Below are 14,476 nucleotides of genomic sequence, written 5' to 3' on the forward strand. Positions count from 1 at the left end.
ATAAAATTGAAAGCTGACGTAGATGAACCCAAAATTGCAAAATAACCACGGTTATACGCGTTTCGGAACGATATGAAGTTCCTTCATCAGTAGCAGAAACAAAGAAAAACAACTCCTTATAGCGGGAGTTACTTGCTGTTGTAGACGAAAGAGTCAAATTCAAAATAAATCGGCAACAAAAGAGTAGAGGAGGAAAGGGATGGAAAATTGGCTCAGCCATTTTTCTTTTTCAAAAGATAGAGGAGGATGAAATTCTTTTTCCATCCTCCTCCTCTACTCTTTTGTTGCCGGTTCATTTTGTATTCGGCTCTTTCGTCTACAACAGCAAGTAACTCCCACTATAAGGAGTTTTTCTTCTTTGTTTCTGCTACTAATGAAGGAACTTCATATAGTTCCGAAACGCGTATAGCCGTGGTTCTTTTGCAATTTTGGGTTCATCTACATTGGCTTTCAATTGTATTATCTTACAAAATACTCACTGACTTCCCAGAGGTTCACGGACCACAAGTTGGAAAACACTGATATAGAGAACCCAGGTTGATTTCACCAATTTCAGAAAACATGGTGCTTATGTGTCTTGTAGGATCATTGTGAGATAGATTAGTTTTACCCTATACTGTTTAGTAATTTGTTGCCTTTGCGTGTAGGGTAGGGCTTCAGCTTGGCATTGCCATTATACATTGCTAAGCCCTATAGGTTGAAGGCTATAGATTTATATTAATAGCATAAAACCCAGTGACAGACATTGAGAGAGTGGGACCTCTCTCGAATCTGACCTCATTGGCACTCGACTCTGGGATTTATCCCGTTTTGCCTTGCAAAGTTTTTGTACTGGCAAGATTGTAGCGTCTGATTTACTAAATTATTCTGTATACCCTTAAGGGTGGGTCAAAGGTGCATCGATGTGATTACGTGTCTTGTAGTTTCAATTTAGGTGAAGATAGTAATAGTAACATTTTTTTTTTTTTGTATGCATTGTATACAGATGAGGAAGTTAGTCCTCCCGAAATAGAGCAAGTGAAGAACCTGATAGAACTGCTGCAGACAAGATACAAAATTGTTCAGAACACAAGGCAAAGCATAGACATCGACGATGAGGCCATATGTACGATATGCTATGCTAATACGAAAACTGCTGTTTTCCACCCGTGCCAGCATCAGTCATGCAGGTAGGTTTGATTGAACATGTATTGCATTTGGACATAGTCAAATCACGATAAGTCGAACTCTGAGTCTAATATCTGCTTAACTTGAAGTTTTCTCTGCTGCTCCAGAATCTTCAATATTATTGTAGCGTTAAGTCAAAGTTTTTGGATATGGCATGAATTTAAGGGGGGGGGGGGAAATCTAGCCTTCCACTGAGAAATTAAAGATGTGGCAGACATAATTCGAGGAATTGTTTCTTCCTCCTCCAGTTTTATAGATGAACTGACCAATGACAATCAACGTGTTGAACTGTGTGAACAAATATTTTGTTGCACATCTGGAGACATCAATCAGTGGCAACTTAAGCGAGAGTGCAAGGAGTGCAGTGCATCCAGGTGGCAGCTTAGGCTTTAGTTAGACATCAAATTTTTTTCAAAATTTCCAGTACTGGAAATTCACATGACCAGAGGCGGATTAGTTGATTGTGGGCTACAAAAACTATCAACTGTTGGTTCTAGAGGCATACTTCAGATTAGAAAACTTATCCAAATAACATGTAGACCTCACACACACGCCATTCATGTTGCAAGGGATATTGTATAATTATTAAAATAAATATAATTGAATTTTCATACAGTCCTCATGTGCTCAAAAACCCAATTAGAAAGTGTTGCCCTGTCTCTCCTGAGGCCAACAAAAAAAGTCTGCGTTTCTTAGGGCAATATTCGCAGAGATATTTGAATTAAAAAATCGGAGAAGAGGGAAGCAAGCATTGTCTACATTAGTTTATGCTGTTCTTTTCCAAATTTCCTCAGATTTTTTTGTCTCTCATTGCAGCTTGAGATTTTTGCTCTGTCTCTCAGATGAAAGACAGATACAACAACTTTCTAATTGGGTGTTTGAGGATGGTTTTTTCTGGATGTCCGTATAAAAAGTAAATTTTCATATTTCAATAATTACATAACTCTTTGCAACATGAATGAAGCGCCTGTTGAGGTCTACATGTTATTTAGATATTTTTTCTAATTGAACGTATGCCTCTAGAATCAATGGTTTGCCAGTAAAAGGTGGCAAGGGAGAATGAAATCACTAACATTATGAAAATAGAGTTTTTCGGGTTGAAGGTCTGTTGTCAGTCTCTATGTTTATGTAAATCAACATCTCCAGTGCCGACGTTATCAGGTTTTTTTTTATAGGTCTGACTAATCAAACTCACAAAAATTCCTTCAGCCCAAGAAACTACTTTTGAGAACACCAACCAAAAGCAGATCCACTCCACTAATAAATATTTTTTCTATTCACAGGTCTTGCATCTCTCTGCACTTGTTACAGCACCGGGAATGCTTCTTCTGCAAAACTAATATTGAACGTGTTCAGTCTACGACCAGTGAAGCTGTATATTATGAGGCTTAAGATTGCAGGCAAAAAAAAAAAAAAAACTTTCTTTTCGTCAACAAAAATGTAAATATGTACTAAGAGTGCAGTACAGTACTCGATCAGTTAGGATCTTAAAATTTGTACGTATTTATTGAATTTTTCTCAGCATTTCAATCTTTGTTTTTATCAAATTGGAGTCTCATACCGTGAATAAATTTATTGAACTGATCATTCGTTAAAGAAATTGCAGTTATTTCAAAAAATAAAGTCACTCATAATACCTGAGTGACCACTTTTTATTATCACCACCTGACAATTTTAAGCAAATGAACTAAGGCATCACACTGTTCTGTAATTTTGGATGTTTGTAAACATAATACGTCAATTAACACTTTCCAGTATCAAGTTGAAAATTAGGGAGCATTCACTATAACATCAAAGAAAAAAATGGCAGTCCTTCCTGGCATTTTTGAGTTTTCTCATTGGTATGGCATATGCTTCTCGTATACATTACTCTGAGGCACTTCTAACAATGAGTGGACACAGAATTGTCAAGTTTTTTTACATCTTGCACTTTCCCCCCCACCTCACACTATACACATGGGATACGTGATAATTTTGTTGGACTTTTGTCTCTAGTGACCGGTTACTGTAGCATCATGAAAAGGAACCATGGGAACCAGAACTTACTGTCATTTCTGGAAGAAAAAAAAATCATGCTTAAAAAACTTTCAGATAAGCAAAAAAAAGGTGAGGCCATGAGAGTGAGTAGTGATATAATAATTGATAATTTCAATTGTTCAGTTTGTTGACTAAATTGTTTTGACTATACAAAATTTTTTTATTTATCATGAATGTCAGGGGTAGCGCTTACATCACAAAGAGGGGGAAAGAAATGAAATAAAATAAGCATGTAAAGTAAAAGAAAAAAAATACATGGTGATACGAATACAAGGTGTCGATAATAGAGTGATTAGTGTTGGGACTGAATCTGTTCACCAATATTCTTTCTATTAAAAAATGTCTTAGAGCAGTGTTTCTCAAAGTGTGCATCATGACTATTAGGGAGCGGTGCAAAGAGCTGGAAATATTGATTTTTGGGCCTACTTATGCTTTAAAGCGAATCTTTCATAGGGGAAAATACCTATTTAAGTATTCTGGAAGCCATAGATGAACTATGAATAGGGCAAAGGGAACCATGTGAGAGTGACAAAAGTTCGAAAACTGCTGAGACCAAAAATAAATTTCATGAATAGAGTTTTCTGCTCATTTGTTAATATTAGAACAAAATGATGTAGTGTATTTTAATGCAAATAAAGCTGCAATTTTATTACCTGACTAATCGAAAAAATTTAAATTCTATTGGGGGCCATTCAAGTATTATGCTCAACCTTGGAGGACAGTTTTGAATTTGATGACAAGGCAGGAAGGTTTGAATGATGATTACCTTATTTACCACCCCTTATGAAAATATAAAATATTCTTAATGACATCTTCAATTCATTTATATTTTTGTGTGCATTTATTTTTTTTGTTCCCCTGAAAAACTTAACCACGGTTGGTGATGACCCAGCTTTATGCTATAATCAAGACCAGACACTTCCACAATGATTCCATGAAGTTGCTATGATAGCTATATAGGAAAAAATTACTCCAAATTATTCAAATGGTTGATTTTAAGCAACCATCTTGGCACTGACTGATTGACGTTACTGGAATTTAGAGAAACCATGAAGACGGAGAGCTTAGTGCTCTGTAATGCGCACCAACTAGCAATGACAATCTATACTATAGATATATATCTATTAATCAGTGCTCAAAACTTAAAACACAAGCTAAAAATATAGCGTGTTCAGTTTATCACTTGGAAAATAATCCCTGTGCATTAGCAAAGTTCGTTACAGAATGTCAAAAACAGTGGTGGTTGGACTTATATGTATATTCTCGAAGGGCAATCCCAAACAGGGACGAACCCAGGATCAACCTATGGGGGAAGGGGCACAATGAATTTCTCGAAGAAAAATGTTTTGAGTTCTTAGCCTTTCAAGTAGCATTGAAATTAACATAAATTCACTATAACAACATATAAAGGTATTTACTTTTTATACCACGTTATATTAAAAAAAATTATTAATATTTTTGTCGCCTTGTGTGTGGGGGTGGGGGGAGGGCAGAGTTGACAAAATTTTGCTGACAAAAAAAGGGGAATGAATAAAAATCTGCTGACATAAAACTTGAATGATTGAATTGACCCCCTTCCCCTAATGAGAAGTTCGTTATGACGACAATTTTCCTCGTCATTGTGAATGGAACTGGAAAATTCACTTTCTAGATTTCAACCCCAGGACTGGGCTGGATGAATGACTATATAAGCAACCAAGTGAGTGATCTGGTGAGGGAGTTCATACCTTCATACATGCACTCACTCAAACATTCACTCAGTCACTAACTCGCCATTCAGTAGTTCATGTGGTCAATTGACTTGGTCACTCATACAATCACTCACCCAGGGACCAAGTTTCCATAAACTGTCATCATCATGGACTCTTTTACCATACTTGATCTCGAAAATGGTATACCAGACCTTATCATGAAGTCCCCCTCCCCAAGTAAGTCCTCCTTTCGTTTCGGCCTTGAGGATGGCTCTGTCACATTCCAGAACAAATAAATTACTAATACTTGTAAATAAGTGGAAACACAATGGCGAAATCATTGCTGACTAACATTCTTTATTTAATGACTGCTCTTTTAATGAATATAAATTTGTTGTTTTTTTTTATCACAATGCAAAAAATCGCCTATTGTACATTATCTACATTCACATTTCATGAATTTTGCTTACAATTCATAATGGAACGCTCCATCATATCACATTTCAGCTTTGGTTTGTATTTCAGGAAAAGAAAATTGAAACATAATAGGGCATATCGTAAAAGCTGTTTGAGGAACGCAGTTTCATCGAAAACACGTCATTAATTTTCATAGGTCTTCATTGCATACCTATAATTTGATTTAAATGAGTCACTTAACCCATATTTGCATACCAAGCTGTAATGGTACAGAACTGCCCCGGTTGGAGATGGGCCACCCAATTCAAAATAAGTGCTTATTAATATTTTTCATTAATATCACCTGTTGTCACACGTTCATATACACAGAATCCAGTATCGGCCCGGAACCATTGGGAGTAGCGCCGCATCCTCGTCTGGCACACCCATCTTGTTATTTACGCTGTAACAACGTGGCATCGCCATTTGATGATTTTGGAGTGACGATTACCACTTGTCACTACCGGAATCTTAATAAGTACCATGAAGCAATCCAATGCAATAGTCAAAAATCTAAACTCAACAATTTAGATTTATTTCTTAGACTTTTAACAATTTTTTGGGAATTTTGACAAATATTTAAGGATCACCATAAATCTCACTGTTCTGGTATACCAGTCTACCCCAGGATCATCAGTACATAATATCAGGTGATCATAGACTGTTCATTGGAATTGTGTCGAACATCTCCTTGGGCATTAGAGGATAAGCAAGCGGCAGCTAGTGGATGCCAAGAAAATCAACAGAGTTACCCATGGCTCAGAGGACCCGACCAGAAAACGATTGAAGAAGTAAACAGTAGGGTGAAGTCATGAAGCGAACAGACGATCCTGCCGCTGCTATATACAGAAGAGGCGGCGACCAATCACAGTCGACTGTATCCCAGATTTGCATATTTTCTAAATTTCTTTCATAATTCTGGATCCATGATTTGACAACAGTGACCATGATGTCATCTTTCATAGCAACAGTCAGCTAGACTTCTCAGGATCTAATTGTATACCGAATTGTAATACCAATTGGAATGTATACGACACAGCGTCTTCAGGCCGACAACAAATTATCTAACTTGAGATGTTTCTGTGAGAATTTAATTAATGGATAAATTTAGATAAACACTAATCTGAATTGGAACGGTCCCCCTCCACTATTCCATACCATTACAACAGAGCAAATACGATCAGCAGTGTGATTCACTTCTTGAATAGCCAACTATATATAATGCAGCAGCTGGATTGATTCTCCGCAATTCAACTTCATTCATAGTCATTCTCAACTGCAGCATCGCCTGGTTGACTCAACCCAGGAAGTCGGGATGTCTTAGCTACGGGGTAATTCTCTAATCCTCTATGTTCCTGAATTCTAATCGAGGCCTCTTCTTCAAGTAAGGCTCTCCAAGGCAAAGGAACAGTCAGAAGGAATTCATGAGCTGACATTGGACACGCAGATGTGATCTACGTATGTTTCTGAAGATGAAAAAAATACCTCAAGGTTATATAATTTGATTGAGTTGAACTAATTCAAACCAGTTCACATACTGTATTTCAGTCTCTTTCTTTGTCAAACGCTGCCAAAGCCAGTATTGTACTGGTAGGTAAAAGAACAAGTTCTGTTATTGTTGATATGGTCAGGAGTGAGTTAAGTACATTATACAGTCAATGCCGCTTATTAGAATCACAGATAATGTTGTCATTTGGGCACTGTTATCACTTTTGCAAAGAATGGAATGAACCAATCCCATGAGTAGAGAAATTAGTTTATACTTATCAGAACTAATTTTATTTTGCATATTTTTTTAAAGCTGAGTTTTAACCAAACTTTTTTTTTGCCGTAAGTTATTATGAGCCTGCAAAAGGTTAAAAAGGGTGTTCTCTTCCTCACAAACATTTCCATACTTAATGTCATAATCAGTCCATAGTATTCGCCATGATCCATGTACGTGTGGAGCTGCTTTTGCAATGGCCTATTTATAGTGGAGGCAAATGTATGATTAAAAAAACACATTTTCTTCAGTTCTTGATCAGTTTTTTTTATATAGTTGACCAGATTCAAATTTATTTTTCCCGAGAGACTTTTCATAGGGATCTATGAAACATTGCACATTAAAAATTACGTCCTAATCAGTGATATACATTAGACAGTTCCATTCTAATGCCTCACAATGGGTGAATAACAAAAATGCAAAATTTTAGCTTAAAGGGGAAAAAAAATAGAGCGCTTTTTTGTGGAATAAGCCCGCCCACACATACAGAGTGCAGATGTGATCACATTAAGCGACATGGACTGTATTTATGAAGTGAGTAGCATATTTAGAGCCATGTAATGCAAACAGGTTAACCATTTGAAACTACTATCGTGTAACAATGTGCAGTACATAGAAAAAAAATTCTTGTGCAAAGGTATACAGTCGAACCCCGATGTGGCCAGAAAACATTTGCAGTAAACACAAATTTTCCATTTCTAGGCATTACATGGGATTTGCCATGATTGGATAGAACACCAAACTTGTGTAGCATTAAAATTATGTGAAATAAATGGTGGCATTAAGTCAAGGTTCGACTGTATTTGAGGTTTAAATGTACAGTTTAAGGGGTTAAAAATCCATGCCATGAAAATAGAAAAACTAGTGTACAATGATAAAAGCACCCAATCAAAATCATTCTAAATAGTAAATTTTACCGAAAAGTAGACAATAAACTGGTTTCCACACCAGGCACACTTGAGCAGTAATTATTAAAATAATTTTTAGCTGTATAGATAACGCCAACACATCATCATACAGTAGAACTTCTTGATAACGGGATACCATGCTACCAAAATTTTTGTCTGCTAACAGGAAAATTTCCATTAATATATATATATATATAGCAAAATATATTGAGGCCCTGTTCTTCCCAGTTGTTTCAAAAGTTGTCCGCTAACAAAGAATGTCTAATAGTTTTCACTGTAAATGAGAAATAATTCCAAGCACTATTGTTCCATAGTTACGATACTTGATGAACCTTAGCTGCCGAAATAAGTCAGTTCAGTTTCATGGCTATAGTATCCATTGAAAAATCACCTTTAAGATTGTGGTTATACACTGAAAAATTTAAAGCTACGGCAAGAGAAATGAGAAAAAAATTGAAACCACAGTATATGCATATTACAACTATTACATCTGAACACACTAAAAGAAATCATTCTCACCACCTGGTGGCAGCTACAAATATCATGACAAATATATCCTCTTCAAACGCATTTCCCTATTTGATGCATGTCCTGTTGAAGTCATTTTTTATCTCGACTCAGCATTACATGGGATAGTCTCCATAAGCGGATATAGGCTCTTCACAAATGCAGAACAATTCTCTTCACAAATGCAGAACAATTCTCTTCACCTTCCACCTATGCTAACACTACAAATTTTAAGAGGGTAATGGGTTCTGCATATGATGGTCTGAACCTAATCAACAAATATTTCCCTTCCTGGGAGAACAATGCAATATACCAAGGGAGGGTAATAGCCACAGGTATGTTATGCAGTGTCTACTACATACCAAAAGAAAATTTGACTTATTTGATGATACTGGCAATTTAAAACTTTATTTTACGATTTAACGTTAGTTCTATGCGAAATAGATCTTTTGCTCATAAAACAAAACTTTTTGTCAAAATTTGGGGCACTGACGATCAATAATAGAAACCATTTTGTTTCTGTATGCATCAATACCAGACCGTATCTGTTCTGGTATCCACACTTAAGCCTGCCCAGCAGTATGCAAATATTTTTTGTGTTATATTGTTCTCCGCAACAAATGATCATTCTGTTCTATCTAATCCTTGTGGACCACGGATTGAGAAACACTACACCAGCTAATCATTAATGTTCATTATTACAGATGTGCTTCTTCATCACATAAAAATTCAAATATCAAAATTTTAAAAATATATTATAATTAACAAGGTATATAGAACATTAGCAAAAACTTTCAGCTTGTGCAAGTTGCAAAATTTCCACAAACATTATTAGCAAATTGTAAAGCATTAGAAAAATGTGATTGACTTCAAAACATTAGGAAAATATACACTCAATTGCATACCGTTGTTTTTTTTTAGCAAATGCAAGATAAATGGAAGACTTTGTTATACAGGCTGTCCTAAATTGTTTGTATGGCGAATATCTCAGCAATCATTGGCTTTAGGCACATACTTCCAGTTACAAAATGTTTTCAAATGGTGGGTGTTTTCGGCTAAACAAAGGCTACAACCAAAGCCAGCCTGGCCCAATAGTCATCCGCAATAGTCATCTCTTCCTGCTGTAATAAATGAAATAGCATCAGCATGAGCTGACCCAATGCTCCTTGGCGAATATTTTCTTCCGGTACACTCTTTATGCTGCGATTGTTGCCGTTCTTTGACCAATGTGTGGGCCAGACAGATCAGGAGGGAAAGCAGCCTCTTTGTGACTTGGATTGGAGGCTAAAAGGTCCTGGTCATTCTCTTCGACCAGACTTAGACTTCCAAATTTAATGATCATTGCTAATCGTGGAGCTGCCACACTAGTCAGCCATGACCATCCTTGGAACATATTGGGCCAAGCTGGACACGAGTGTGGCCCTAGCTTTACTTAAAATTTCCAAGGGGGTTGCATTCGCAGGGGTGCAAGTGCCCCTCATCTATTTCGGAGCAGCAAATTTCATTTTTGGAGCAGAAATTTTGAAAATGGAGCAGAACTAAAAACAAACTATATCTGCAATATAAGGAGTAATTTTTCTGTGAAATGCCTAAAAAGTTTTGCCAAAAATGGTTGAAACAAATAATTCTAAATAAATTTCCTTCACAAATTAAAACCCATTTAAATTTTTTCTGAATTATCTTATCTGTCATTACTAAAACATGCATTACTGAAATGACGAATAAAAATTATGAGACTCTTTTCAAATTAAGCAACATGCATACTAAAAACCTAGGCAACAAGAATTTCTGCTGCTTGAACACCAAAATCTTATTCATCCTGATATAGCAAAAAAAAGTGCGTGCAGAATATAATAAGGGTTTTCGTGAAAAAAAAATTAGCTTCTCACAAAATTTAAAGAAATTATTAAATTTAAAAGCAAAATGCAAAAAACGAGAAAAATATAAATACCTTATTTACTTAAACAATTTCTCAACCTAAAATAGCATGTTAATAGATTACGAATCACGAGTCGCTTTCAGAAGTCCAGCATCTCAATGACAATTTTTTTCAAATTTTTCATGCACTTGAACATAAGATTTTATGTCTTATTCCATTAAAGCATTGGATGGACAGATTTTTCAATGTTCAAACAGACTTTCATTTATTTGTTAACAATGAACTCTCTTTCACTGTCTGCATTATCGTATGCTGAAGATAAAAAAGCCTTCACGAAAACTGGCAAACTTTGAACTTTGGGCTGCTTTCAAGGTTATAAAGTTTGAATATGTCTGCCCAATATCTATCTATTCTCTGAACTGATTTCACTTCTTGTAATTATTTGCATTGTAGTGCAACCCATTCATCACACATAATTAATAGTTCTGTTGGTGATACAATGTTGAGCAACATCCCAGCAATACGTGAGGGAGTAATGTACCATCCCAGCAATGCAAGAGAGGGAGTGCAAACGTTTCATTCTCTCCAACAACATGTTTGGGAAAGGTAGGACATTCATATAAAAAAGGTATCTCACAGAAGTTATGTAAAATGAGCACGTGCTCCTAGTACAAATTCCTTCCTTTGACTATTGTTAAGAGCATGCCCCTCCCCCACCAATGCAGTGGCGGACCGTGCGGCCATATTGGGCGCCGCTCTAGGATGGGTGCTGAATGGAATTGAAAGGGTGAAAAAAGCTTTGTTTACCAAAACAAAAACGCCTTCAGTAGCGCCAAAAACAGATTCCACATGGGTAGAAATTGTTTTCCTCGAGCTGCCCCTGTGTTCACCAAATCCGGATTTTCGCAATGTGAAATTGCCACGATTGGCAACTGCCGACGATAATCACACGACCGCATAGTGACTAGATGACAAAACTATGAATATTTTAGCCCTGGAGTTTTAACAGATCCCATTTTTTTCCAATGACCTTCGAAAAATGTCGGTAAATTAACGAGTAAACTAATCCTCTTTTCGATGTATGCGGTCTTAGAACGCATGTTGGCAGCCGCGAAATTACCGTAATTTTCAGTATATAACCTGCAGGAGAAAAAACGGTCTTCGAAATCGGAAAATTCGGCATATTCATTCAGGGACTTTGATAGCCCGCCGGTTAACCAATAACAGTATAGGACTTTATACTTCAAGGTAGTAGAACTACTTTCCAAGGTCACGACATAACGCGATTGTGGTAGATGGTGGGAAGTGAAAAAAAAAATTAAAGTTTCTCCCTCCGTATTTTTTTCCGTGTCTCGGAAAGAACGCGTCCCGTGAACAAAATTTTCATACTTCTTTTTCCTAAATTCCCGGTATTTGACGCACTACAGTGCATTAGCGGTACCTACGCAAACCAGAAACAAGAATTGGCGCAAATGCGCAGGGATTTAGCGTCTTGGCGCACCATGTAGCAAGAGAACCGTTTCGGCGCAGTTTGGCGCAATTGGCGCAGCTCTTGCACCCCTGCATTCGTGAAAAAATAGAAAAATCAACTTTTTATGTAGATCTTGTGTGCTAAAACTTCCATGAGTGAAAAACATGAATCGTGCTCAAAAAAGTCATTTACAAAATATCCCATATTCGAGATATTGAAGATAAAAATTACGTTTTGGCAACTTATCGCTCGCTTGGACCGAAAATTCTAATTTTCAGAGACTGTGCACAAATGAAATCCACTTATTGATTTTTATTTCATTTAGATTTTTTTTCATCACTAACTGTCTCATGGGTGAAATTGTAATGAAATAATTATTCAACCTTTTGCGGACCAAGAAGTGAAATACATCATCGGACCAAGAAGTGAATCTCATGCATCGGTATGAGAAAAAAGACGCATAAGTGAGAGAGGCGTATAAGTGTGAATAGCATTATTTTACTACTTGTATATCTTTAAATGGGAATGCAGAAAATCATTGTATAACTGAGAGAACACTGTAATACAGTCGAATCCTGTTTTAACGAATACTGATATAGCAAAAATCTAGTTTTAACGAACACATTTCTAATCCCCCAAATAAGTTTTCGTAGGAACAATGCAAAAAAAAATGGAATTCCTTTATAATGAAGTGATTTCTCCGGTCTCTTGAAGTTTGCTATAACGGGATTCGACAAACTATACTGTAAAAAACATCTGTTGTAAATCTCTCTGGCAGATAGAAACAAATGCAGGAAATGGTTGGTGGTTCCAACTTCAAACTACTGGTGAACATGAGAAATCCAAATGAAAAGATGTTAAGTTCAGAAACAACTTGACTGAAAAGGCTGGTATTAAAATTATTGAAAAGTGAAACTATTTTTATTTATTTTTCGGTGACAATTACATTGAGTTTAATTTAACATTTCCTCAATGTGTAAACCATTCCCGCAATCATTGGCAATCAATGATGAAAACTTAAAAATCATATGCAGACGAACCTGGCTAATTTGAACTTCATTAATTCAAATTTAAGGAATTCCCCTTTGAGTTTCCAATCCAATTTCATGTTGAAATCAATTGTTTAACTCGAATGTTTTTCCCTTAATGTTTTGGATAATTCAAAGTTTGATACTTCATTTACAAAATGTTTTTTCTTAGAATTCCTGGCTTTCAGTCATTTTTTTCATTATTTTGTAATTTACTGATTTTTCCCAAAATACAACATGTGGCCTGTATTAAAAATTAAATTCAACAAAAATCTGAACTTTCTTTTGGCTCTAAGAAGCAACGATTTTGTTACCAGTTTCACAAACTGGCTTTTGTCTTAACACTGCAGCTGAAGTTTTACTGTATCATGGATAATTTCCTGACGCCTGCCAAAAGCAGATGCAAATGCTACTATTGTACTCAAAAGTTTGAGTGTGTGCGCATGGTATTCTTTGAAAGCTGGAATGCTGAAATCTCAGTGTTTTCTGGTAGAAAGTGTTGAAGATTCATGTCTCTCTAGCAATTATTTTTAGTTTATTTTGGAATACCAAATGTAGTGTAGTAATAGGTGTTTTACCGTTTTTCCAAACGAGATTCATACTTTTGTTCAACAAACACATCGTGGAAAAAAGAACTTTTGGTTGACTTATGCATACGGATGTTGATGAAGAAATAGGAATTATAAAGTTATATTTTTTGAATATTCTCATGAAGAGGATGAAAACTCATATAAGAAAGTAACAGGGGTCCCTATGCCAACACTGAGACTACAGACATGTTTGAAAAAATAAGGCTACTTAAACTTTCATTTTCTAAATCAACTTAGAGATTTCGTACAATTTTTAAGAACATCCAAAAGAAAACAAATAAAAATTCTAAATTTACAAATGAAATACTAGTAGTTTTTGCGATTGTTTGTTTTATATTAGACTGGTTGCAACAAGGAAACTGGCATAGTAAGTGATAGCATTCTTATTTTCTCACACACACAATACAATTTTATATTATCAAGAGGTTTTGATTTTTATCCTATATCGATGAATTTGATCGAACTTTTTTGCTCTCCCCTTGAGCTTCAGATTAACTAAGTTTGACTGTATATCCACAAACATTGCATTTAAAAATATGGAATTTTTTGCAAATGACTTTACAAAGCGGAATACATATTTTACCAACTGAAAATTTCGGCATACAGGATCTACATAAAAAGTTACTTTTCCAATTTTTATGTATGGGGAAATTTTTTTTGTTTTTAGTAATCGCACATCCCATTTGTAAAAAAAATTTGATTGGAAGCATGTTTCTAAGGTCAACAAAGGTTGCAAAGATATCTGCCGCACAAATAATTAGGGACAGCCTGAATTATTATATAGTTGTCCTACAAAATTATCTGCACATGCATTTATGTTCTCCACTCAAATGTTTTTTTTAAATAATAATAATAATAATATACACAGGTTATCCAGACCTTCCTACAACCAGGTCTGTATTTTATTCAGAGCTGTGGCTTTGGTGCAGCTTAAGCAAAATAGTCTGAAATTACTTTCCAAGCAGCATTTTATTTGAACA

General features: G+C 35.7%; 1 protein-coding gene across 3 annotated transcripts in view; it reads left to right on the forward strand.

Annotated features, from left to right (window-relative positions):
• The window catches only part of LOC149089118 (E3 ubiquitin-protein ligase RNF123-like), a 70,461-nt gene extending 67,707 nt beyond the window's left edge, over positions 1-2,754 (forward strand). For all 3 annotated transcript variants that reach the window (XM_089237264.1, XM_089237265.1, XM_089237266.1), the window contains 2 exons: positions 986-1,169; positions 2,451-2,754. In XM_089237264.1, coding sequence (XP_089093390.1) covers positions 986-1,169; positions 2,451-2,559 — 293 coding nt within the window. In that variant the 3' untranslated portion in view covers positions 2,560-2,754. The remainder of the gene's footprint in view (positions 1-985; positions 1,170-2,450) is intronic.
• The last annotated feature ends 11,722 nt before the right edge of the window (positions 2,755-14,476 follow it).

Source organism: Pholcus phalangioides, unplaced genomic scaffold (genome assembly GCF_987345545.1).
Source record: "Pholcus phalangioides strain wild (caught in Gottingen) unplaced genomic scaffold, Ppha-v1.0 ptg000002l_1, whole genome shotgun sequence".
Classification (NCBI taxonomy): domain Eukaryota; kingdom Metazoa; phylum Arthropoda; class Arachnida; order Araneae; family Pholcidae; genus Pholcus; species Pholcus phalangioides.